Source organism: Mustela nigripes, chromosome 1, assembly GCF_022355385.1.
Source record: "Mustela nigripes isolate SB6536 chromosome 1, MUSNIG.SB6536, whole genome shotgun sequence".
Classification (NCBI taxonomy): Eukaryota; Metazoa; Chordata; class Mammalia; order Carnivora; family Mustelidae; genus Mustela; species Mustela nigripes.
Window position 1 is genome coordinate 258,109,893 of NC_081557.1, and position 25,308 is coordinate 258,135,200.

The 25,308-nt window shown below is 33.6% G+C and overlaps 1 protein-coding gene across 4 annotated transcripts in view; it reads left to right on the forward strand.

Annotated features, from left to right (window-relative positions):
- YTHDC1 (YTH N6-methyladenosine RNA binding protein C1) overlaps positions 1-23,294 on the forward strand; it is a 35,650-nt gene extending 12,356 nt beyond the window's left edge. The window contains exons 5-17 of one of the 4 annotated variants that reach the window (XM_059384810.1): positions 3,781-3,870; positions 4,339-4,392; positions 4,957-5,051; positions 6,520-6,628; positions 6,712-6,829; positions 12,907-12,991; positions 14,022-14,188; positions 16,670-16,752; positions 18,025-18,061; positions 18,134-18,197; positions 18,304-18,366; positions 20,050-20,184; positions 22,278-23,294. In XM_059384810.1, coding sequence (XP_059240793.1) covers positions 3,781-3,870; positions 4,339-4,392; positions 4,957-5,051; positions 6,520-6,628; positions 6,712-6,829; positions 12,907-12,991; positions 14,022-14,188; positions 16,670-16,752; positions 18,025-18,061; positions 18,134-18,197; positions 18,304-18,366; positions 20,050-20,184; positions 22,278-22,502 — 1,325 coding nt within the window. In that variant the 3' untranslated portion in view covers positions 22,503-23,294. The remainder of the gene's footprint in view (positions 1-3,780; positions 3,871-4,338; positions 4,393-4,956; positions 5,052-6,519; positions 6,629-6,711; positions 6,830-12,906; positions 12,992-14,021; positions 14,189-16,669; positions 16,753-18,024; positions 18,062-18,133; positions 18,198-18,303; positions 18,367-20,049; positions 20,185-22,277) is intronic. The other 3 variants (XM_059384819.1, XM_059384827.1, XM_059384835.1) reach the window with 3 other exon arrangements.
- Positions 23,295-25,308: the final 2,014 nt, after the last annotated feature.

A 25,308-nucleotide genomic window follows, 5' to 3' on the forward strand; every position in this document is an offset into this window, starting at 1 on the left:
CATTATTACAAAATTTTAATATTTTTCTGGTACATTGTTAGTAAGTCATATTAAAATTGTATAGGTAATAGAACAAATGGCCAGCTATTTTCTGTTTTTTAGAGGTTGGTAACTAAAGTGCTTTCAACCTTTTGCTCACTTCAGTTCTAGTTTGGGAGTTGTTTGAGAGGATTATAAAAGGGGTTAAAGAGCTAAAATGAGTAGACGGATAGTTAAGTTTGATTAAAAAAAAAAAACTTTGTGGAATCTTTCTTTTTTTTTTTTAAGATTTTATTTATTAGAAATTAAGAGAGCACAAACGGGGTGGGAGCAGAGGGAGAGGGTTGAAAGAGAAGCAGACCTCCCTTTGAGCAGGGAGCCTGATGGGGGCTCAATCCCAGGACCCTGGGATCATGACCCAGTCCTAAAGCAGAGGCTTAATCGACTGAGCTACCCGGGCATCCCAAACTTTGTGGAATCTTTAATTGTACTTTCCCATCATACTTTTTGCAAACTGATGGGATCGTATGTCTTCTATAATTATAGTAATGGATAGAGAACAAAAAGTGCATTTATAATTTGAATGAATGTTTACTTACTGTGATGAATGTGTTAAATATCCATGGGGTAGGGGAAATTCTATTTTACGAATCTTTTTGGTATCTGTGTTAGGAACAATCTTTTCTTATTTGTCTTATTTAAGTCAAGGGAGATTTATTTAAATGGATAGGACTTAAAATCTACATTTTTAACAAGCTTCTAGGTGGTGCTGATACTGTAGCAAGGTACTTGAAAATACTTCCTGTTTTTATGGAGAAGACATTTAATATTAAATGGTAGCCCATAGTTTCATGAACCTATACATCAAAACTGTTTATTGGAGAATTTATTATTTTCAAAGAGATACCTGGAATTCTTACTTTGCTTATGAAAAGAAAGTGGATTATCCTTGGAAGATCCCTTATGTGGAACATGATTTAGAGATTTTGTTTATTGTGCAGGAAGTTACTATTTTTAATCATAGAGTAGTTTTTCATAAAAATGTGTGAAAGAAAAATGGGGGTGGATTTGGAACTCCTTAATTAGGAGATATCTGTTTTTTTTAAAGATTTGTCTGACAGAGAACACGGGTGCGTGAAGGTAGGTAAGGGGTAGAGGGAGAGTCTCTAGCAGATGCTCTACTGAGTGTGGAGCACAGTTCAGGGCTAGATCTCATGACCCTGAGATCATGACCTGAGCTGAAATCAAGAGTTGAACGCTTAACTAACTGTCACCCATTTAGTAACCCCAGGAGATGTCTGTTTTTAAACAGAAGGGATCAAAGTTTACTTTGTGTTAATGAATTTTCTAGTTTCTAGTTTATTTTACCTCTTTTTTTTTTCTTCAGAATTTTCAGTAACTTATTTATAAAAGTGGCACACTTTGGTGGTCATTAAAAGTTTGTTAGATGAGTTTCATTGTTCTTTTGAGCTGAGAATCATAGGAGAGGAGATCATAAACTTAAGAGCAGTAAGAGTTACTTATTAAAAAAAAATGAAAAAAATCCTTGGAGATTTCTAATGGTATTTATTTTAAAAGTTGAAGTTTTCTCTTAAAAAAAAATAAAAAGGTGGACAGGATTTTAACTTTGCTTCTTTTTTTTTCTCTCATGTTAGTGAGAGATCTTTAGACTTTATAAAATATTGTTCGTAATTATCAGCAGGTGTATTATTAGTGATCAGCTCCTAATGCTTAGACTCCTACGTGTTCCAAGAGAAAAAATGATAGACACACTAGAATTTTTAAATAAAGAATTTAACAAGGTTGTATTTTTAATCTTGTGAATGTCATACTCATTGATTCACTGGTTTGTATTTCTGCAGAGTGCTAGGCACTATATATGTACATGTAGTCAGTGAACAAAATACAAGTATGAGAAAGAGATTTAGCATTTGACAAAACCTGTTTCTCATCTATTTGGGTGAGGTTTTTAGTCATTTTATACCAAAAGGCTTCAGTCTATTCACTTGAAGTCTTATAGTTGACCCTGAGGGAGAGAATTCTTGAAACTTTTCAAAGTTCAGGGGTACCTGGGTGGCTCAGTTGGTTAAGTATCTGCCTTCAGCTCAGGTCATGATCTCGGAGTCCTGGGGCTGAGCCCTGTGTCCAGCTCCCTGTTGGGCAGGGAGTCTGCTTCTTCTCTCTGTGATCCCTCTTGCATGCTCTCTGAAATAACTAAACAAAATCTTAAAAAAAAAAAATAAATAAAACCCCCAAAAAAGCTTTTGAAAGTTCAATTATCAGTCAAAGCAAGTAAGCCTGGAAATAAATGCTTTTCTGGAAATATGTTATACTTGGTTATTTGAGATACTATGATGTCCTCATGGCTGCTAGCTTTAAATGGGCTTGGCTTTGTAATTGTGCCCGTACGTGCTTCCCTGCGCTTCTCTTCAGTCCTGTGTTAGGAAAACCGGTGTCACTTACAGGCTGCTTAGGTCTTTTTGGAGAAGCAGCAGTACATAGTAAAGGGCAGGATGTTTAAAAAAAAAAAGAAAAGGAACTTAAGAATGTCCTTGGAATTTTCCATCTTCAAACTAGTTAGACTTGGAATCCCCCTTCAGGAATAGTAGGAAAATGCCTTTTCTATTTGCTCAGTAAGAAAAGAACTCAGGGCTTATACTTCCAAGCTAGAGGACTTGAATTTGAAACTAGGTTCTGCCATCCAGGAAATGTGGGACACTGGCCAAGTTGCCTAACCACTCCTCTTCTGTAAATGAGAATAATGGCCTTAAGTATTTCATGAGCTTGTTATGAGGATTAGGGAGATAATTTAGCTAAATCTTTTTAAATAGGTAACTGTTTATAGTCATAATAGAAAATTGTATGCAGGATTTTTTTTTCAGCTTTCTGCCATTTTTATAAAAATATGTGCATTTTGTTTCCATATTTGTTTCTTCTTGTAGCTGAAAAGTAAAAGAATTTACAGTGGTATGATTAAAATCCCAATAAATAGGAGAGCCTGATCCCATTTTAGGTGTTTGTTTATATGCTTATAAAGTTCCAAGTTAAGGTTGAAATTGTTTGTAAATAAACAGGTAATGCAAATCTCTTCTGTCTACTAAATATTCTCAGCTTCTTAGTAGAAATACATAGGCTATAAATACATAGGCTATCAGTAGCATTTTAAGAATAAATTTTAAATTCAGTTTGCAAAGAACAACAGGAATCCAAGAGGGAAATGATCATGAAGAATGGAATTGAAGACACAAAAGCAAGCAGTGGCAACCAGAAAAGGAATCACTAATGTATTATTATTATTATTATTTTTTTTTTACAGTTGAAAATCTTTGGGTTCTGGGGTTTGTCAGACATCTAAGAATCAGAGTTGGAATTGTAATGAAGAATTATAGTCCTGAAGAATGATAGTATACTTTTTAGAGAGAGGACTTAGAACAGTGGTCCCTGGTACATAGAAAGAGACATAGTATATTTGACTGAGATAAAAGTTGTGTTTACTTTGCAGATTTTTTCCCCTTGGAAAACTTTATTCAACACTACCTTTATGTATAGGATAAGTAGTTCTCAGTTATGGCCATGTGTTTTTAATTTGATTGAAGTTGGTGGGAGTAACAACATGTTTCTGTTTTTTGAACAATGTCTTTAAAATGGAACACCTTCTGAGGAAACTGAGGGGTCAGGAGAGAGGTTAGCAGTGACTAGTACTTAGTGATTGTGCAAAACCCAGGCACATGATGTATTCTTATTTGAGTACCTGTACCTATATTGTAATGTTTTAAAAAATCTTGTTTGAATTCCTTTTAGATGAGAAAAAGAAGGAAAGGAAGAGAGCTAGAGGCATCTCCCCGATTGTTTTTGATAGAAGTGGAAGCTCTGCATCAGAGTCATATGCAGGTATCCTCATTTTACTTTTATTTGTGATCATATCTGACTGATTCTAATGTAACTTGCTATAGAAAGTGTGGAGGCTGTAGTTTAGTGTGAACTTGTTGATGTTCATTAGTATTGATTTTTGGCATGTTCAGTGTAATTATTCTAGAGGAAACTAAGCTTTTTCTTATTATTTTAATCCTGTTCTGTTACTGCTTAAGTGGAATTTCACTTTTTTTTTTCTTGGAAGATGATGATTCAGTGACTAGTTTTCTGAGTGGGAAACTGTTCAAATATACGTATTTTTAAAAAATCCAAACAACCCCAAAAATGAAACACTCGTACACATTGAGAAGTATTTTTTTTGTGTGTGTGGGTGCGCCAGGAAGAATAATTTGTCTTGAATGAGAACTTTATGTGACAAGACTGTAGAAATTTTGTCTTATCTCTATTAAAGCTCAATCTGAACAAATGTACTTTGGCTAAATACAGGTTCAGAAAAGAAGCATGAGAAATTATCATCTTCCGTTCGTGCTGTCCGAAAAGGTATCATTTAAATTTGAAATTGTTTTCATTGCATGCTGCATAAAGTCATTATTTTGCCTTATTAGTTCTCCATTAATGGTTGGTTTTGATGTAGTAATGTTCTGATATATTACATTTAAGAAAATCATTAATAAGGTAGTTTTACAAAGAGACAGCTCCATATTTACTTCCTAACTCCATATCTTTTAGAACAATAGCAAACGTTTCAGGGTATTTTGTGGTTTTGGACGCAGTGGATGGTATATATATATATTTAATAACATAATGGTCTATTAAAATGAATAATCTGGTAAAAGATATCTATAAAATTTGTAGCTGTTTTCATACTTCAATATGAATCTGATATATCGGAACATCACTAGGTTTAACTTCTTGCAGAGTGCTGGTGTCTTTTCTTAGCTTTGCTCTATTATGTGTTGTGGCTTAGCTTTCCAGATCGAATGGGTGATGATGAATTCTAAAAGTTTAGCTGGGTTGTGGAGGGCTAATTTCAGTACAGCTTACACATCTGTAATAATGGCCTCCAGTTAATCAGTTTGGATTTTATTTTATTTTTTTTTCCAGATCAAACCAGTAAACTCAAATATGTCCTACAGGATGCAAGATTTTTTCTCATAAAGAGTAACAACCATGAGAATGTGTCTCTTGCCAAAGCTAAGGTATTAGCATCAGTTCTGTTGAAACTATCCCAATCTTGAAAATTTTAAATGGGAAGGTAGACTTTGATTATCTTGAGTAGTGTACTCTGATTTTCATTAAAGCTTTAAAGATCCATAGTCTAGTTGCCATTTAGGGTCTGCTTTGTAGCTGGTTAGGCAACCTAATAGTAATTTGAGTGTTCTAAAGATAATTTTAGAAGTCAAAATATGTGATACTGAAGAATATGTTTTTTCATACTTTGTACCATAAAAGAGGTTTCTTTTGATTTTTATGTTTCTGTATTCAGTTGCTAACTTACTGTACTAACACTTCTTTAAATGTCTCTAATTAACCATTTTTTGTTTTATATTGATGCTGGTTTTACACCTTGAGATCTTGAGAAGAAATCATTCTTTTACGGAGTTTCTTTTATTTTAAGCAGTAACATCACTTGAATTTAGAAGAAAAAGAGTTAGCTTAAAGGCCCACCCAAGGATTTACAAAAATGATATGTCCCGTTGCTGTAGGATGTTGTAAGATACTAATTTTCTGTTTGTTTTTGCTACAAAAATACATCTGTTACACCATTTAAAATTTTTCTTTTCTTGGTTTAAGATGAGTCATTATAGCTTCTATTGATCTTTAGAAAGTCAATTTTTCTAACCATATTTTTTATCAATGTTCATATCTTAATATTTGTCACATTAATGATTACCCATCAAACTTTATAAATGGAAGCTATATGCCAAGTAGCTAGTAGTGGAAGCTTATTTTGTTCCTCTGCTAGAGTGAGTTTAGGCAGAAGTAATTAAGCACTTAGTATGAGTGAGATCATTTGTATGAGCAGATTGAACTGAATTAGAGCTTCCGCCTTACTTTACCATGCTGTTTCTTCTAATCATTTCACAAACAGGTAATAGATTAAAATGCTTTACAGATTAATAACTTTTTTCTGCCTCTATATACAACACATTTTCTCTTTAGTCAAACTATTAATGCATAAAAATTTGAACTTAAATAGAAAAAAAATTGCTAGGAACTGGACAGATTCTTCACTGATGGATTTAATAATACAGTATTTTAATTATTTTGGTTAAGCAGGTTTTTAAGGAGAAAAATGTACATATTATAACTCATCTTTAAACAACATGTATTTACCACAGTAAATAGTTGTGATATTACAATAATTGTAGGTGATTGTCTCTATTATGTAGGATTCTAGCCCATAAGATTTGATATCCTCCCCCACCCCAAGGTGTTTCTAGTTGCCTTAATGATTTTGTTAAGGTTGGGATTTTCTCCATATTTTTCCTGAGTTTTCAATAAATTGGTACATTATTTTGACAGTTGTTGAATAAGACCTTTCTTCATTATAGCTTACTTGAATTTAAAGTATAATGGTTATCAGTAGCCTTGGTCTTTTGCAAATACAATTGCAAAGATGAAAATTTGCATTAATTTCTGTCTGATCTTGTATCATTTGTGTAGGGTGTTTGGTCCACGCTGCCTGTAAATGAGAAGAAATTAAATGCTGCATTCAGATCCGCAAGGAGTGTTATATTAATATTTTCTGTCAGAGAGAGTGGAAAATTTCAAGGTAAGAATAAAAATAATTTGGCTATATAAAAATATCATTTAAATTAGCATCTATATTTTAATGTTGTGATTTGATTCCCTTAGGATTTGCAAGACTTTCTTCAGAATCGCATCATGGAGGATCTCCTATACATTGGGTGCTGCCAGCAGGAATGAATGCTAAAATGTTGGGAGGAGTTTTTAAAATTGACTGGATTTGCAGGTAAATTACACTTTAATGGAGATAATAAAATTTGCCCTTGTTTTAAATGGGGTAGTAGTTGGGAGTAATAACAAAACTCCACAGTTGTTTAGTTTTAATCTATTCTTTGTGATTATTATTCTTTTTTGGGCTTTGTTCGTAGGCTGATTTGGATGCAAAAAACTTTAGCAGTGTTAAAGTGAAAATACGTCGATATGTTTTGCTTGTCTTATTCACTGTCTTCATAAATACAGGATGTAAAGGGCAAAGGTTTAGTTAAGAGCTTCATGTATTTCTTTTGTTCTCTATATTAGTAATACAATAAGTAATTAGTTGGTCATGAATCAGTTGCTTGAAATGTTACCTGGATCTGTATGATTTTAGTGATTTAATATGTCATTTAGTAACTGGAATAGGAAATTAGTAGTCACTCTTCAACTTGGCTAACATTTTGGAGGTGACGAATTAAGTTGTGAACAAGCGTTTCTTAAGGAAGTTAGCAAGTCATGTTTAGTTGGTATTACGGTGTTTTGAAGTTGATATAATTAAGATTAAATATGCTTATTAGAAAAATAGACTCGCTTTGAGCACTGGGTTATTACCACTATTTTTATGTTCTTACTGAATGATTGTGCGTTGTTAAAAAATGATTAAGGAAGTAAATTTAGATGATAAAAACTTTAACACTTCATGAAATGGTCAGTGTCCTGTGGAGAACTACAGAATGGGGCAGAAGGCAGGAAACTTTTACAGGATAAAGAATAAAGAACAAGAAAGAGCCAAATAGAAAAGTTGGATAGGGCTATGTTGTCAACCTGTTTGGGATGAGAAAGCCCGAATTGAGGTGGCTTGGTGTTTGGGGGTTGGCAGACTGGATATACTGCATTTCTGGTCAAACTGAGTACTTAGAGGGATACAGAAGTTAAATCTAAGCTTGCTGACATGGCACCTTGGGCACGAACAGTTACATCCTGGAAAGTTATTTTAACATAAAAAGGTAATAATTTGAGTGAGTTTTATATGACATGCATACATCTATTGCCTATAAAATTAATTTCAGTTAAAAAAATTTACCCAAAACAGACCATATGTATTTTTTTTTTTAAGTTAAAGTGAACTTAGGTGTTAGATTTTGATAGAAATGGAGGAATTGAATAAGAAAAAGAATGAAAAGTACCGTTCATGTTCTGGAAGGCCAACTAGCAGAAGGAAGAGCATGGAAACACAAACGGGCTGAGGAGGTGGGAAGGTGGGGGCTGTGTGAGTGGGGGAGAGGGACATACCTTTTTTTATGAAGCAGATAATAAAGAGAACAAAAGACAAAAATGAACAGTAATACTGGCCAGCCTAAGCAGTTAAACTTTTTATTTATGGGACAGTGAAGGACTCTGAAGTTACATGGGCAACAGTATAGTTAAAATTAGTGCATTAGGTTGATTGTTGGTGCTGTAGCAAAATGCTGTCTGCATGAAAATATATCATTATTCCTCATTCCATCAATAATTTCTATAGGGAAAAATTAGAAGCAATCTCTAAATTCTTCCATATAGAAAATCATTAAGTAAATTATGGTTTGTCACTTAAATGTAGTATGCAGAAGTAGTTATCTATGTAACAACATGGAAAAACATAACAAAGTGTGTATTATGTTGGAAGGCGGTGTTAGGGTAGTGAGACTGTAGGTGATACTCCCTTACTCCCAGGGTTTTTAAATATAAATTTATGCTTGTTTAGAAAGTAAGGTTGTAATTAAGTTACACTTAAATTATCAAAATTACAATATTTAAAAATCTGGAGGTACTTCATAGAGAAAACAGGGCGCTTACTATTTCTTAGCAGATAGACTGACTTATTTATTTATTTATTTATTTGGATAGCTATAACTGTAAAGGCCCAAGAAGTTTGTTAGTTTATGGTTTTATGATTAGAAATGTTGGTGTTACTGGAAATTATTTGGAAATGATGATGTCCTAGTATTAGGAGACAAAATAATTAACTTACTTTTAAACTTGTTGCAGCATATTTTGTTTTGACCGTAACTTGTTCTGTTAACCTTCATTTCCATATTTTTAATAAGGAAATTTGTGTATTTCAGAAGATGGGCTTAGTTTGTTCATATATTATTGTCTTCCTATTCTTCTTCATTGACTTATTGGCTATTTTACTAACTTGTTTGAAATGTGTACACCAACAGAAGAGGTACAAACCCAAAAGTGGATCCTACTAATGTTTTGTACAAAATTTTGGATAGTAAAGGTTCCTTATTGTATTTAAGTTTTAGGTTAACCTGGACTTTTTCTTTCTTTCTTTTTTTTTTTTTTTTTTTCTTTTTAAATTAGAGAGTGTATGAGTGGGAGGGGCAGGGAGAGAGGGGAAGAGAGAATCTTAAGTAGACTCTGCCCTAAGCCCAGAGGCCTGCAGGGGGCTTGATCTCACTACTCTAGAGGTCATGTCCTGATCTGAAACCAGGAGTAGTGCTTCACTGTGCCATCCCATGCTCCGAACAAATATTCTTTTATTATTATTATTTTTTAAGATTATTAATTTGAAAGAGGGAGCATGCACATATAAATGGGGAGGGGCAGCGGACAGGGAGAAGCAGACTCCTTGCTGAGCAGGGAGCCCAACGCCAGACTCATTCCTGGCACCCTGAGCCAAAGTCAGATGCTTAACCAACTGTGCCACCAAGGCACTTTCTGAAAAAATATTCTTAAGTAAAGTTACAACTTTAATTTTCTCTATATATAACTTTAATTTTGAGAATACTCAGCACTTAGTTCAAGGCTAGTTTTATAATACTTAAAAGAGTTCTGAGGGGTTTAGAATATTTATTACATTGGTATTTCCTTGGGGTAAGTCTTTTGTACTTTTAAGTTTTCATTATAAAATGACAATTACGTTTGACTCCGTTAAAACATCAAATGTTAAGGCTTTGTTGTCAGTAACAATAACTGCTATCAGTATTTTTCTTTTGAGATAGAATAGTTACGTTAGACTTATTTAAGTCCCCTTTGGATTTAATAATAATTAGACATAAGTTTCTTTGTGTGTGGCCCCAAGATTACTTGAATCAGTATCTGGTTGTTAAAAGGCCAAATCTTGAGACACACGCAAACTGATGAATTTCCTTTTTTGTTGTTGTTTTTAAAGATTTTATTTATTTATTTGACAGAGATATAACATGTAGGCAAAGAGAGAAGGGAAACAGGTTCCCCGCTGGGCAGAGAGCCCAATGAGGAGCTTGATCCCAGGCCCTGAGATTATGACCTGAACTGAAGCAGAGGCTTAACCCACTGAGCCACCCAGGTGCCCCTGAATTTCTTATGGCTTAGGTATTTTGTAGACAAACCATCACAACCAGATGGTGCATGTTAGCCATTAGGAGAGGAACCACAAAAAAAATGACTTATTTAAGTTGTTAGTGGGAGTTAGTTTAAAAGAAGGCTTTACAATATGAAATGTCATTCATCCAGAATTAAGTCTCCTGATGATATTTTATGGTCACTCCTTTAATGTCCATTCCAGATAACCCATTTTCTCTTTTAGAATTTTTCCATTACTCCTTTTAATTTTAATAATCTAACACTATCCAGTGTATAAGAATCTTTGTACAGTTGTATAGTCTTTTGTTAAATTGGCTTCCACTTAACCAAGCCTCTTAAATCGGTAAGTTACTTCCATGTTCGCTGGAGTACTCACAGTAAAGCTTAGGATGCTTATTCTATAGTTGTGATGACCATGGTCCTGCAGTTTCTCTTAATGTATTCTGAGTCTTGTTTTGCTTAGGGCCTCACAGTTCTTGGCAGATATCGTGGTAGAGATTAATTTGTCAACACAGAAAAGTGTCTCTAGAACCTGGCTAGTTAGAACCAGTGACCGAAGATTAATCCCAAATGGCTCAACCAGCTCAAACGTAATGGTTTTACTTTGGACCTTCCAGTATTCCATTGCTAATATTTAAATAACAATGATAACTTTGTGCAGTAGTAGTTCGTAATTTTCCTGTATTTTGGTGGCTTGTAGGTTATTTATTCCTTTCCTATAACTGATTTTTCAACTGGCAGTTTAGAGGAAAAATTTAAGAAAGTATTAAAGTTCAAAGAATTGTTAAAGTTTTTCCTCTGGATACTCTAGACTTTGGTATAGACTTGTTAGTGATAGTCTTTTTGTTCTCTTTAACCCCTGATAGCCTGAAAAGGTAAAAGAAAAAAAAAAGCATGTATGTAGGTATTTTGTATATGTGTACGTATACATTCCTGGACAACTCTTGATTTGTGAAGTAAAATGAATATCACACTAAGAATTCAAGAGTTTTATGACCATTTCCACTACTCATAGGCCACTTCCCCAGTATATGTTCACATCACCATCACCACAGAGCATGCCACCTTGTTACTTTGACTTTAGATAAACATTTCTTTTTTTCCCACGTTACAAAATTTGAGCATTCTGTATTCATTTTTAAGAAGATTTGTGTAAGATTAGAATAAATTGTTACGTAGCTTATCCGCTGAATCAGGTTACTTGTGTTTTTTCTTCTCTGTTATACCTTTGCACAAGCTCTCATTGCTTCAACTGGAACTCTTCCTTAGCTCCTAACATTTGGCTTTCTTGGGTCACTTTTCTTCTAGGAAGCATTTTTTTTTTTTTTTTAAATTTTCTTTCTCTAAAATAGATATGGCCATCCATATTAAAAACAAAACTTGTCTCTTCTTTTTGTGGTACCCATTCTTTTTCCAAAATAATTTTGTGTGCTTATTCTTTTTTGATAATTCTGGAAGAAAATTTAGAAATGCAAGCAGCTCTTTTTTTTTTTTTTTTTTTTTTAAATAGGCTCCATGCCCAGCATGGACCCCAGTGTGGGACTTAAGCTCACAACCCTGAGATCTCAAGACCTGAGCTTGAGTTGGCTCCTTAACTGACTGAGCCAACCACCCAGGGAAAGCAGCTCTTCGTATTTTGCTTATCTTTGTTTGTCTTTGGGGTGAGCAGTTTCATGTGTATTGTAGATACAGTAAATAGTTCTTTAAAGTATTTAATTTGGCATTACTTCATGCACATATAAATAAAACTTATCAGATACTGTTAATTTGATTATTTCTTGACAGTTAACAGGTATTATATATAGTGTTTGCATTCAGCATTGTGCTAGGTTGATAAAGAATATAAAAATATAGAATATCTTTTATGTTGGTGAGACCATTTTGCCTTGTGATACAGAGTTTAGAGCCAGGATTTAAAGTTAAGTAGATACTGTACCATAATGTAAGTGAAGGGCATAATTAATGTGTGCAGATAGATGAATTCATAAGTAAATACTCATATTATCAAGAGCCATTCCATGGATGGTAGGGAATATGGCCTTATTGAAAGGGGGAGAAATGGGGTGCCTGGGTATTTCAGTCAGTTAAGCATCTGCCTTTGGCTCAGGTCACGATCTCTGGGTCCTAGGATCCAGCATGAATCAGGCTTCCTTCTCAGCAGGGTGTCTGCTTCTCCCTCTCTTTCTCCTCCATCCCCACCCCCCCCCCCCATCCCCGGTCATGCTCGAACTCTCTCTCAAATAAATAAAAGATTTATTTAAGGAAAGGGGGGTGACATTTGAATCTGGGAGAGCAGCGCTGAACCAAGGATGATGGGTACTATTTTTAATTTGGTATTAACTGTCTGATTAAGTTCAGCTCTTTGTTGATTAGATAATAAAAAAAATTTTTTTGAGTACTCAGAAGCTAGAGATAACGAAACATTTTATATATTGCTTTGCAATATATATGAAATGTAGGTAGTGATACTCTTGTTTCTAAGCTGAGGAACCCGGGCTCAGAGAGAAGTTAAGGGAGAGCTGGAATTTAAACCTAAACTGTCTGAGTTTCTGAGCTCATGTTCTTAAATACAGTATTTACTTTTTTTTGAGGACACCGGAATGTGGCAGGAACACATCTCTAAAGAGAAAGAGGCTCTCTGGAGAATAAGTGCTCTTAGTCTAAGTGATTCTTTAAATTTCAGTCACATTTAAATCAAGATTAATTGCTGAAGTATAGTATATGGTCCCTAAAAGTTTCTGCAAAAGAATATAATTGACATTACTTTGTATTTAGGCGTGAATTACCCTTCACTAAGTCAGCTCATCTCACCAATCCTTGGAATGAACATAAACCAGTAAAGATTGGACGTGATGGACAGGTTTGTTGTTTTAATTGATTATTTAAAACATACACTTAATCAGTCCTTTTAGATATTTTTATTGAAGGACATTTCTAAGCCATTTTTGAAATAATTCATGTGATAGATTAAGGGAGAATATTTGGAATTCATGATTACTGTGATTTTGACCTCCATGAATGTTGAAAGACAGGCATCTTTATATGGTATTTTCATTAAATACCAGTTGAAACCCTTTTGAAGAGAAATTCTTGTCCTGATTTTTAATTTTTTTCATTATATTATTATTATATTTTGTATAATTTTTGAAATGCCATTAGAACATCTTCATTGAAGTTTTCTGACTAGAAGGAAGCTGTATGAAAAGTATGTGTACCTAGGTTTTCAAGTCTACAAATGAAATTAAAAGTGGTGGTTTAAAATAAACCAAAATCTTTGACTCCTAGGTTCTACTCATAGTAGAATATGTTTCTATTCATAGTTTCTACACGTAACTTTGACAAGAAGTAGTCTGCTTTCATTGCTCATAAATGAACTGTTGGTAGTTGAAAATAAAAATTCATTTTAAAAAGTCCATTCATTAGTATCTCTTTGTAGTTAATATTTTAGTGTAGGTAGCAGTTCTTAGTTATCAAAGTTGTTGGCACACACTAACATGTTTTTCCTCCACTGTGTTAAGGTAGATAACCCTGTCCTGATATTTTTGTATTTTGCACAAAGAGATATTCCTTTGTTTGTAGAGGACAATTGTCACAGAGTTTTAAGCAACTGCATAGGTATATTAAACTTTGGAGATTCTACAGTTTTAGTTTTTACCCTTATATAAGTACATGGAACACTTTAGAAAGGTGTTTTTTTGTTTGTTTGTTTGCCCCCCCCCCCCCCCCAAAAAAAAACCTTTGAAGGAAGTTTTTGGAATCCTGTATGGTCATCAGCCTTGAGAAGGAAGTCTCCAAGTCAGTCTATTTTTGTTCTTGTCCTTCAGGAAAATACAAGTCTATTGAAAGTTTCTTCTGTTTTCTTTTTGTAAATTACTACTTTCCTATTCTAGGAAATTGAACTTGAATGTGGAACCCAGCTTTGTCTTCTATTTCCCCCCGATGAAAGTATTGACTTGTATCAGGTCATTCATAAAATGCGTCACAAGAGAAGAATGCATTCTCAGCCCCGATCAAGAGGACGTCCATCCCGTCGAGAACCAGTCCGGGATGTGGGAAGGTTAGAAACGTTCTTTGGACTGATAATAGGCACATGTATCAGAATAACATGATGGAGGAATGTGATTCGTCAAAAGTTTGTCCTGCGGTAAAGAAGAAAGAGAAAATCCTCAAATCAAGCTGCATGGACTAGTTTGTGGCTTCATTGAGGATTTCACATGGTCACCTTGGTCTCAGTCATTTTTCAAGAGGAAAATGGGGATCTTTCCTTATGCAGAAAAAATTATTTGCTAAAGAGTGATAACCAGTTTAAATTAGATAATATTCTGATTATACAATGTATACAATTGAAATGAGGTAGGCCTTTGTTGCTCAGAACAGGCTAGAAAGGAGGAAGAGGAGGAAGTCTTTATTTGCAAAAATTGTTAATATTTTGTAAAAAGCCTTTTCTTTCAGGTGTGTCTCTGGATAAGCCTTATCAGATATGGGACTTTTATAAAGGATCACTAATGTTTTTTCAGAAGATGACGCCTCATTTAGAGGATAAAATGTTTTAAGTTATTTTGATATTCAAGAGGAGCATTATTGGGACTGTTTCAGATTTTACCATCGTGATGTGTTAACCCCATTGCCAAATATTCTCTAACATGTACCCAGTGAATTCACACATCTTGCTGAGCTTCTGAAAACAATAGGTTCTTTCCAAAGGGGATCAAGTGGCCCTGGGAGACCCGGCAACAAACCGAAAAGAAGGGCTGTTGCTGTGTCTGTTTACAACTTTCCAGATGCTGGCAGTACCTGTGGACTTAAAGTGTTTTTTAGAGGATCGCCATGGTTATTGATCACTACTTTATGAACTAAGCAGCATTTTCCAGGAAAAGGGGGTTTAACTTGTTACAGAATTGGAGAAGTCTTTGCAAAGGACTGGTTTAAGCCCTTCCACCCAGCACCTTTCCCTGTGTAGATTTGCATACAGCTAAACCTAAAATATTCTGCTAAAGACTGTTGGATGTATGGTTGATGGGATGAAACGTTTGGTTAAGTTTCCTTTTGGTGGAAACATCCTGTGGTAGGTACAGATAATCCAACAAGAGTCCCCATTTCTTTGAGCTTAAAAAGGACACTGTCGAGTAGGTAGGAGGAAACCTGGCAGAGCCCCCTTATTTTTGGCCTTAAAGGACTGAACACCAAGATGTCTTTTGAAGTTTTAAGCTAAGAGGTTTCCAGTGCAATACAATATATACAAGTGAAGTTTTTACCTCAGTTTTGCAATGGACTGCAAACTATACTTATTACACCACTACACCTTCTCTCAAGCCTGCCAGGGCCTCCATATATGTATGTGGCTTACAGCTTACAGTCAGTAGTTGGACTACTGTATGAACTGTTACTATCATGTTTTATACCGGTCGTAAATGCACTCCCCAAACTACAGGAAAGCGGTATGTTTATTTTTTAAACCAGCTTTTAATTTTCTTAGTATTATTTATTGTAGATGCAACTGTTTTTATTTTGTTGGGGGGTTTGGGGTTACTGCACTTTGCAGTTTGAGTGAACTTGTGTTGGAAAAGTTAATGAAAGCAGTTGATAAAGAAGTAGCTGGAAAACTAGCGATGCCAGGTTATTATAGAATTTTTATTTGGCATTAAAGGGTAAAATATTTATTACCAGAAAACTTGGAATTTTCATTTTTATTTTGTGTAGTTCTTTATCAAATGCTAAATAAAATGAAGTGTATTTATGATGTATTACATTAACCCTTGAGATTTATGGGAGACCATAAAGAGCAGCCCTCTGTAGACAGTAAAATTTCATCTTCTAAAGAATATATTTTGAAATTGTTTTATGAACTCTGTTAAAACTGCCCCAGCTTTATTTTAAGGCATTGTCTCTAGAAAAAATTCCCTTAATTCTAAATGTTATTAACTAGAAATTAGTTTTTCAAAGTATTAAGATTTTTAAAACTTTCCTGTAAAGTTACTATAAGTATCAGATTTTCTGTATGATCATGTGAAAAGCATAATTTTGTGCAAAGCAAAAAGAAATAAGAATTCTTTATTTTGTTTAGACTTCTAAAATGATACTAATAATTTTGAATATATAGATTTTAGAGTTACCTGTTGTGTGTAATGATGATAGTTTTTTTTTTTTTTAATTTCCTTGCTTTTTCACCTGAATGGAGACTTTATTTGGGAAAGTATTTTGTTAAACTGGATATTTACATTAGTTTGAGGGCCGCTCATTTACTTTTGTTTAAAATACTAAAATTTGATTTCATGTTTTGAACAGTCTATTTCCAAGTTTCTCATCATAGTAGGAGGATTATAGAGAATATTTGTTTCCAACAATACATTCAAGAATTGATTTATAATAATTAGAGGAATTAAAATTTAGAAATTTTAAAATTTGTTAGCTAGAAATTAGGATGTTATTTTAAAGGAAATAATGGGCTTTTCTTTGTACTTCTGTCAGAAACTCTTGCATTGCTGTTTGTTGTCCCAGCAGTTTTTGGTTTAATTTCTAATGTGTCTAATTTGTGTAGGCGTCGACCAGAAGATTATGATATTCATAACAGCAGAAAGAAACCAAGGATTGACTATGCCCCTGAGTTTCACCAGAGACCAGGTTAATATTTTATAATCCTGCAGATATTTGACTTAAAATTATGAAACAACAACAACAACAACAACAACAACAAAAACATTTATTACAATTCTGTAGTTCTAAAAGTGAGAAAACTTTAGGACATGACTACTTAAGCCATAGGAGATTATCAATAGCTGTCACTTAAATTCTATTTTGTGAAGGCTACCTAATCTATTTTAGTATGACTCATTATCATAATCTGTTAATTACCCAATGTTGCTAATTTATAATTATTTCACGAGTGGAAACTGCACAAATGGTTTAACATTAAAAGTGGTTAGGGAAAGCAGTGATTTTACACTTTATTCTTTTTATTTCCTGTTATACTTAGTATCTTATGTGGTAAATAGCTTTAATTAGACACTGAAGTTATATTTTTCTAAATAAAAATCTTTTAACATCATGTTTTTAGAGAGGAATGAGAAGTACTTGTTTTGTAATCTACACAGCAGCTTTTCAGCTAGTCGTTCCCTTACCAGAGTTAAAAAAGGTGAACCGTATTTAAGAGAAGATACTTATTTAATAACAGTAATACACATAAAAATTAGGCAATTTGAAAATTGGTATTAGCATTATAGCATTTTTACATAACCAGTGGCTTGATAAACCTCATTCTTACCCAAAATGGGATATTCTGGAGAGTGAAATTAGTTTTTCCACAGTAACATGGCCACGCAAATGTTTTCACATTTTAATTTGCTGAGTCTTTACTAAAGGAGGGGAGAAAGAATATTTCTTTTTTTCACTAAGGTTCTTCACTTAAAATGTATAATTTCATTTTTGTGACTTTTGCAGTTCTGTTTTTCTCCCCCTTAAGTTTGCATTTTTTTAAAACTATCTGGTTGACTTAGCAAAACTTGTGTATACCTAAGATGGAAGGTAAACATTTGTTTTAAGGAAGTCCTGTTACAGTGTCCTCAAAGATAATTCCTCTGCCCTTACTTTCCTTATGGTGCAGAATGAAGAAATTTTCTATCTAGCGAGAATTGGGGTGTGGATTTAGAAGATTCATATGAAAACCTCTCTAGCAGTTTATAATTCTGTGATATCAGTAAGTTATTTAGTTACTTCCTAGATTATCATGTAATCTGAGAAGAAAATCTGAAAATGGAATAATACAATAATAGCATCACTTAATAGCATCACTGTATTTCATGGGAAGAGTTGAAATGAGTGGTAAGGAAGGTTTAATTATAATGCCATAATAAAAAATATAAATTTGATTTACTAAAATGCTTGATGTTTGAACAGGGTATTTAAAGGATCCACGATACCAGGAAGTAGACAGGTAAGTTGGGTTCACTCTTGCTTAGTTCTAAATTACATTCTTGGAACTAGTTTATGAATTACCTGAATTTAGTTTCACAAATCTTATTCCCAACAGACGATTTTCAGGAGTTCGCCGAGATGTGTTTTTAAATGGAGTAAGTATTTTATTTTATGTATTTAATGTTCGTAAAACCAGGATCTGATTTACTTTTTAGCTCTGGATGTAATTTTTATTATTGACTTTAATATTTTTCATTTTAGTCCTACAATGATTATGTGAGGGAATTTCATAACATGGGACCACCACCGCCTTGGCAAGGAATGGTTTGTATTCTTTTTCTGCAAATTATTTAATTTCATTCACAGTTCCATATATTTTGAACGCTTATTTGAAATGTGGTTGTTACAGTTACCCATTAAGAGACTTAAAATATATATCTTCAGTGATAAAGAGTTGGGGGACTATTTTTAAAACTAAAGATTAATAATGATTTGTGTTGTTTCAAGTTTATTAAGTGTTAGGGTTTTTTATTGTAGTGGTTAGTATTGCAAACTGCCTGGGTTCAAATGTTTTCCCTTCTCAACTCAGTGACCTTGGACAAGTATCATAATATGTTTCTTAGTTGTTCTTATCTGTAAAACTCAGTGAGCATTTGTTCATTCTTTGGCTCATCGAATATTTAGTGTTCATTCTGTGCAAGGCACTCTGCTTTAGGCTGCGTTAGTGAATGAAACGGATAATGTGTCTGTATGGTTTGAAATTTAATGAATATCAGTGTTGACCTCATGGGAGTGTAGAGAAGATAATTTACAAAATACATGTAAAGTTTAGCATAGTGTTTTTGATCTCAATACTCAGTAAATTCTTCCTATAAAAATAAGAAAGAACCCCTGAGGTCTTTACACTTTCATACCCCTAGGTGGCGCAGTCGATTAGGCGTCTGATTGTTGGCTTCTGCTCAGATGGTGGTCTCTATCTAGGTCATGGATCTAGCCCCGTGTCAGGCTACATGCTCAGCATGGAGTCTGCTTGGGATTCTCTCCCCCTCTGCCCCTCCTACTTTTGCTCTGTTTCTAAAATAAATAAATCTTTAAAAAAAAAAAATAAGGTTAATTAAATCCTGTGCATAATTTTTTTTCCTGTGCACAATTTTTAGTTTTTCTTCTTTCTGTAAGAAAACTGAATCTTCTTAGAGTATCTTTGAAGGTATTGAGAAATAAAAAATTGGGGAATGTAAGTCGTTCTTATTGTTTATGTTTTTTTTTCCTTTTTTTTTTTTTCTTTAAATGCTGCCTGTAATATGGCCTCTTCATCTGACTTACTTCACTTAAGGTACTGTATGCAGATAGATGAATTGCTTTCCTTTAGATTCTGGGAAATTTAAAAAATTTTTAAAAAGAATATTATCTTGATGCTAACTAGGAAAGTAATCTTTGATTTGCCCTTAACTCATTTTATAATGGCATTTAAAAATTTAGTAGGTCCTGGAGGTTTTGTTTTTTTTTTTTAAGGGTAGATGTTTGATTAGTGGTTAAGATGATTGATTCTAGAGCTGGATGCCAGATGTCCCAACTCCACCTTTTTACTAGCAGTGATTTTAAGCAAGTTACTTAACCAGTTGCTTAGTTTCCTTTTTTTGTAACTAGAATAACCAACACCTATCTCATTGGGTTGATGCAAGAATTAAATAAGATGTTTAAAGTGCTTAGGACAGTGCCTAGCTTAGTGTAAGCACTGTATACTGATTTGTTTTGTTCTGTTCGTATTTAAATGATACGTTATGAAAGTGTAAGCATGTTAAATCTTAATAGATGTATAATTAGTTTGTTACATGTTTTCAGCAAGCACATAAAGAGGGTATTTTGAAGAACCTTAATGTCAAAGTAAATGGATCATACAGATTATTAAATTGTTTGGGATTGGTAGTTTGTATAGGGAAATTCTAAGAATGGTTTATTTGCAAGGATATTTGGTAGATGTTTATGGAAGTGGTTTTCTTTTTTTAGGCTCCTTATCCTGGAATGGAACAGCCTCCACATCATCCTTACTATCAGCACCATGCTCCGCCTCCTCAGGCTCATCCCCCTTACTCAGGCCATCACCCAGTACCACATGAAGCAAGATACAGAGATAAGCGAGTAGTAAGTGCATGAGAAAGCTCAAGTTGAGGGAACAACTTTGAATTCTGCTGATAATTTAAATGGTTGCTAGATTATGTTGAGTGGTAGACTGTTTCATATTCTTACTGACTGCTGTTTTAAAGTAATTCACAACTTTTTTTTTTAAATTCTTTTTTTACAACTTTTAATTAAAAATGGGTAATCCCTTTGGATTATTTGAATAGACTATTTCTTTTCACTGATCAAGGAGACGGCTCAAGTTGTGGCTACTTTTCTTTGTAACTCTTGGTTAATATCAGAGATAACATATAGTAGGATGTTTTCTTTCGTACAGGAGTCTTCAATTATAACTAATTATTACTGCCAATAAGTATTTCTAAGCTTTCTGTATATGTGGACTCCATTTTCACAGGATAGATGTTTGTATATTAAGTTAGTTAATAGGTTATCTCTAGTCTCATTTAGTTACTTGTTTCTCTGCCAAATTTTGTTGGTTCACCTCGTCTGATTCTTAAGATGATGCTAACAAATGACAGATGTTAAGAGAGGCAGATGAGTAATTGTCCTTTACTAATTATTGGTTCTAATAATTTAGTATGGTTGATTTGGAAAGTTTTTTTGATCAAAACGGTGAATTAAAGCAATCTCTAGTTAGAGATGTCTGGGTTTTCATTAGACTAGTTAGATAGAGGTTGTTAATTAAGTGATTAATACCCATTTTTTTCCCCCTAATAGTACTTGTGTCTTTTAAAACTGAAATTATCTCCTTGTACTTTTTATTGCAGTTCCTTTGTGTATAAATTTGATAGTCTTAGAAAGGTAGTTTGGTTGTTAAGGTGTGATCTACAGTCTGGAAATCCCCAGCCTCCTCCCTGCCACCATACGTGACGTGATGAATTTTTTGGCAGGGCCAAATAAACATTCTTTATCTTCCCACTTTGTTGAAGAGCATGCATATTTGAGAGTAGGCCAGAGTAGCCCAGCCTACCTTTGAGATACTTTTATTTATTTTCTTATTCTCATAAAGATACTGATTCTTCAAAATTAAATCATTATGATCTTTAAGATTCAGTGAAGCAATTTGAGAATCCTAATTGACTAACAGACTTACTTTTCAGTCACACAGGAAGAGATACATAGTCTCTATATGATAAAATCTTAGTTGTCTAGATGGGTTGTGGTGTTTTTAAAAATGCCTTTTATAAATGATTACATAATTTTCAAAATAGGGATTTTTCCTATGATTCTTTTGTGAAAGGATACTTGCCCTTTTTATTTAATTTTTTGGTTAGTGTATATATTTTATACTAATATTCATGTATTCATTGTAAGAGGTAAGGTGGAATTGTGTTTTTGAACCTTATATTCTGAATATTTGAGATGACTTGAAAAAAGACCGAGTTTAGTAAGTAATAGTGAGTTGAGAATAAGAGTAGAAAGCCAGAGCAGGGATCAAGCTTACAGGTAGCCATAGTGACAACTTGGACCTCACTTAGACAGTTGCTCATCTTACCCTCTCTCGACGTCCTCAGCCTTTTATGTATTATTAGATCTGCGTGGAGTAGTCTTTGCAATCTTACTAAAGTACTTATTTTCTTAAAATTATGTCCTATTTCAAAAGTTGTCATTAGCATTGCTTCAGTTTGAAAGAATATCTGGAATATAAGAATTCCTGATTTTACCATAAGAGGGCAGAGTTGGTTCAGGTTAGTTTGTAGAATTAAAGAAGGGGAAAAAGAGTTCACCTATTGCAGAAAAACATTGATGATAATCAGCATAGTTGGCTTCAGGCTTGTATCCATGTTGGCTGATAGTCATCTCTAGATAATTACTTTGGCCTAAATCTTATTAAAAAGATTGGATGGAAAAGTCATTGAAGTTATAGAGCAGACTGCACGAATTGAGTTCCAATAGATTTGAATAATTTCTGTTGTAGGTTTCTAGTAAGACATCAAAATCCTTTTCTAAGCAGTGTCAAAATTGCATTTTGTGAGTTAAGGCATTAGTACAGTTTTCTAGACATTTTCTCTATCGTACAGTAATTATAATATAGGGACTCATAAGTGCCTTTTTTTTTTTTAAACATACCTAACCAATTTTTTAACCTTTTCTAGCATGATTATGACATGAGGGTGGATGATTTCCTTCGGCGCACACAAGCGGTTGTCAGTGGTCGGAGAAGTAGACCCCGTGAAAGAGATCGCGAGCGTGAGCGAGACCGCCCTAGAGATAATAGAAGAGACAGAGAACGAGATAGAGGACGTGATAGAGAAAGAGAAAGAGAGCGATTATGTGACCGGGACAGAGACCGAGGGGAGAGAGGTCGATATAGAAGATAATGCGCTTTTGGAAGCACTGATTGTTTAAAGATAAAGAAAAATCTTGTATTTTTTTTTTTTTTTAATTTTGTGTGTGTTTACAAGTAGTAAATTTATTTTCAGCGGTCTACTTAAAGTTCATTGTGTAGAAGGGATTATTATATCCCTCTTTGTTCCAAGCATGCAGTATAATAAGAACTGGAAAAACTCAAATCCTCCAAAAATGCACAGTTGACAGTTTGAGTTGACACTTTTATTGGAGCAGAATGGAACAGTCCAAGAATGTAGATATTGATTCATTCTCCGTAAATGTTCATCTGCTTATAGTATGTTCATCCTAGAGTTATTATTTTGTTTATTTGTTTTCTTTTTTTCGGATCTTGATTGATGACTGCCATGATATTTTGCTTTGATGTGTTTCTAAATGTAGTTGCACACGGTTCAGTAAAAATGCTGCTATCAAGTATGCAAATATTGAAGTATGATGGGTTGACAGTATGGCAGTGTTGTAGCAGCCTCTTTGTTTCTCCCTTTCCCTCTTTTTTTTATCTTAAAAAGTCACTTTTTATTTTTCTTCAGTCTTCAATGATGAGAGCAATATTAAGAAGACATTGCTATCTAATTTTTAATCTTTTTAAATAAAAAATTCCTATGTTCAGTAGCATGGTTGATGCTGTCGTTTAGCCTTCCCCTCCAAACTGTATCCATTGGCTTGGAATGTTCACAACTTGCGTGTGTGGCAGCAGAAGATAATTCCCATATTCTACATTGCTACTGTTTTGTATAAAATAAATTGGTAAAGATTGACACTTATCTGTTGTACTTCTTTCTTGTCTGGATGCAAGTTTGTTTTCTTACGCATTCGTGGACACAAAATAACGCTTTGTTTTAGGAACTGTAGGAACCCTGGTTGCTCTTCACCTTTTTTTGCCTAGTTTAGCAGAAGTGATTGACCTAGGCCAGTTATGTTAAAAGCTTAGTTCTGTTTCTAATGTAAGAACTAATGGTACTTGCTGGGATTATGTTGATATTTGGTTAAGTATTTATTCTTCTAACATTCTTGGATCTACTCTGGTGACAGGATTATTTCCTTATTTCAGGCTTTCTGTTTTCATCTTTGATAAGTGAACAACTTTAAAGATGTTTTTCTATCTTTTAAAATCTACTTCTAAATTAACCTCTTACAGATAACATCGTTTAAGTTAACCATCAATCCTTCCCAGTAGTAACAAGCTATATAAAATAAATGACCACAGAAGAATATAGTTTATGAATACAGTTTACAGAAGACTTTGTTGCATTTCAGTTTCTTGAGTTATACCTGAAATTTTGGCTTTTAATAAGTTGAATATTTAAACATTTGGGATATTTAAATATATGACCCCCTTGGAGTTGTACCAAATCACGATTGCAATTTTGTATTTAATCTGTGTTGGTCTGAAAAGGGGAATGCATGAACTTCACTCCTGAAAGACACTTAAAACTATCAGTTTACTGCTTTTATATTCTCCCTGGCATTTAGAATATTTTTTCTGTGTACTCATAATTAATAGTTTTATTTACCTATTGCAAAAATTAAGCCTGAGGATATATGTTATGTGTGCAGTATGGTAGAGAAGAGAGAACATTTAGCTGGTTGTTACGAAACCTGGGTTCTAGTGTATCATTGCCTTCAGTTAGACTGAAAACAGTTGGCGATACAGGGGAAGTCACTTAAGTGACATTTGTATTCATCAGTAAGTTACAGTTAATATAATAGCTAAGGGTTTTTGTTCTTGCCCTTTAAACTGAAAGCTTCTAAGATGCAGAGGAATCAACAAAAATGTTATTTTAAGAAATAACCAGTTACACAAAATTAGGTAATATTAAAGTAATTTTTCTGAAATAATCGTAGTAAGAAATTGTAAGTCGTATTTAACAGTCTGCAAAGGTACTTTGTGCTTCATCCTCCTGTAACATCCCACTTCCTATTTTTATAGATGAGGAGACAGACCCAGAGAGATTAAACTTGCCCAAAAGGACAAAAGTAGCAATTGATGGAACAAGTTTACATCCGTATTTTTATCTAATTTGGTATTTCAAGGGAAGCCATTTCATCTGTTTTGGAAAGAAATAGAACATAAATTAATGTATATTTAAAACAATGGTGCCAGGTTCTACTAAGGATATTAAACATATTGTCTTCAAGCTTTCTTACTAAGAGAGGTATTTCCTGAAGTGTCTGGTCACTAGCTTGTGCTTTGTATTTGGGTCTTAAGAAGGTTATTAACTATCCACTTAGTTTATTCTAAATATTTAGCTAACATGTATTGAATTCTTACTAATATACTTATTTGATAATTTAATAATTATTAATTATAAATAATTTAATTTAATCCTCCCAATAACTTTTCTTCTGTTTTTTTGTTTTTTTTTTTTTTTTTTGAGGAGGAAACTAACAGGAATGTGGTATGAAAGGTTGCTTTATAATTTTATCCCCTATGCAGAGGAGTCAAAGTAATAGATCTGTAAAATTGAAATGTTTGATTAGCTAATTGAAGACGCGATAGTTTTTTTTTACTGTGAGAGGTGTGGTTTCTTCCATGGACTATGTGATGTTAATCTAAAACTCTCTACATCAGTAACAAGCACTGTACCATATGTTGAAGTCAAAAACAAAATTCAGTTATTCAAAGTTTAGAAATCAGTCCAGGATTTTATTATCTGGAGTAAAAGTTCAAGAGAGTGAAACTGAATTCAGGTATGTTACTTCTCTTTTGGCTTTGCTTTCCCTCTATAATGGCTTTATTCTTAGTTGTACTCTAAGTGTTCTAAAAATGTCCCGTCA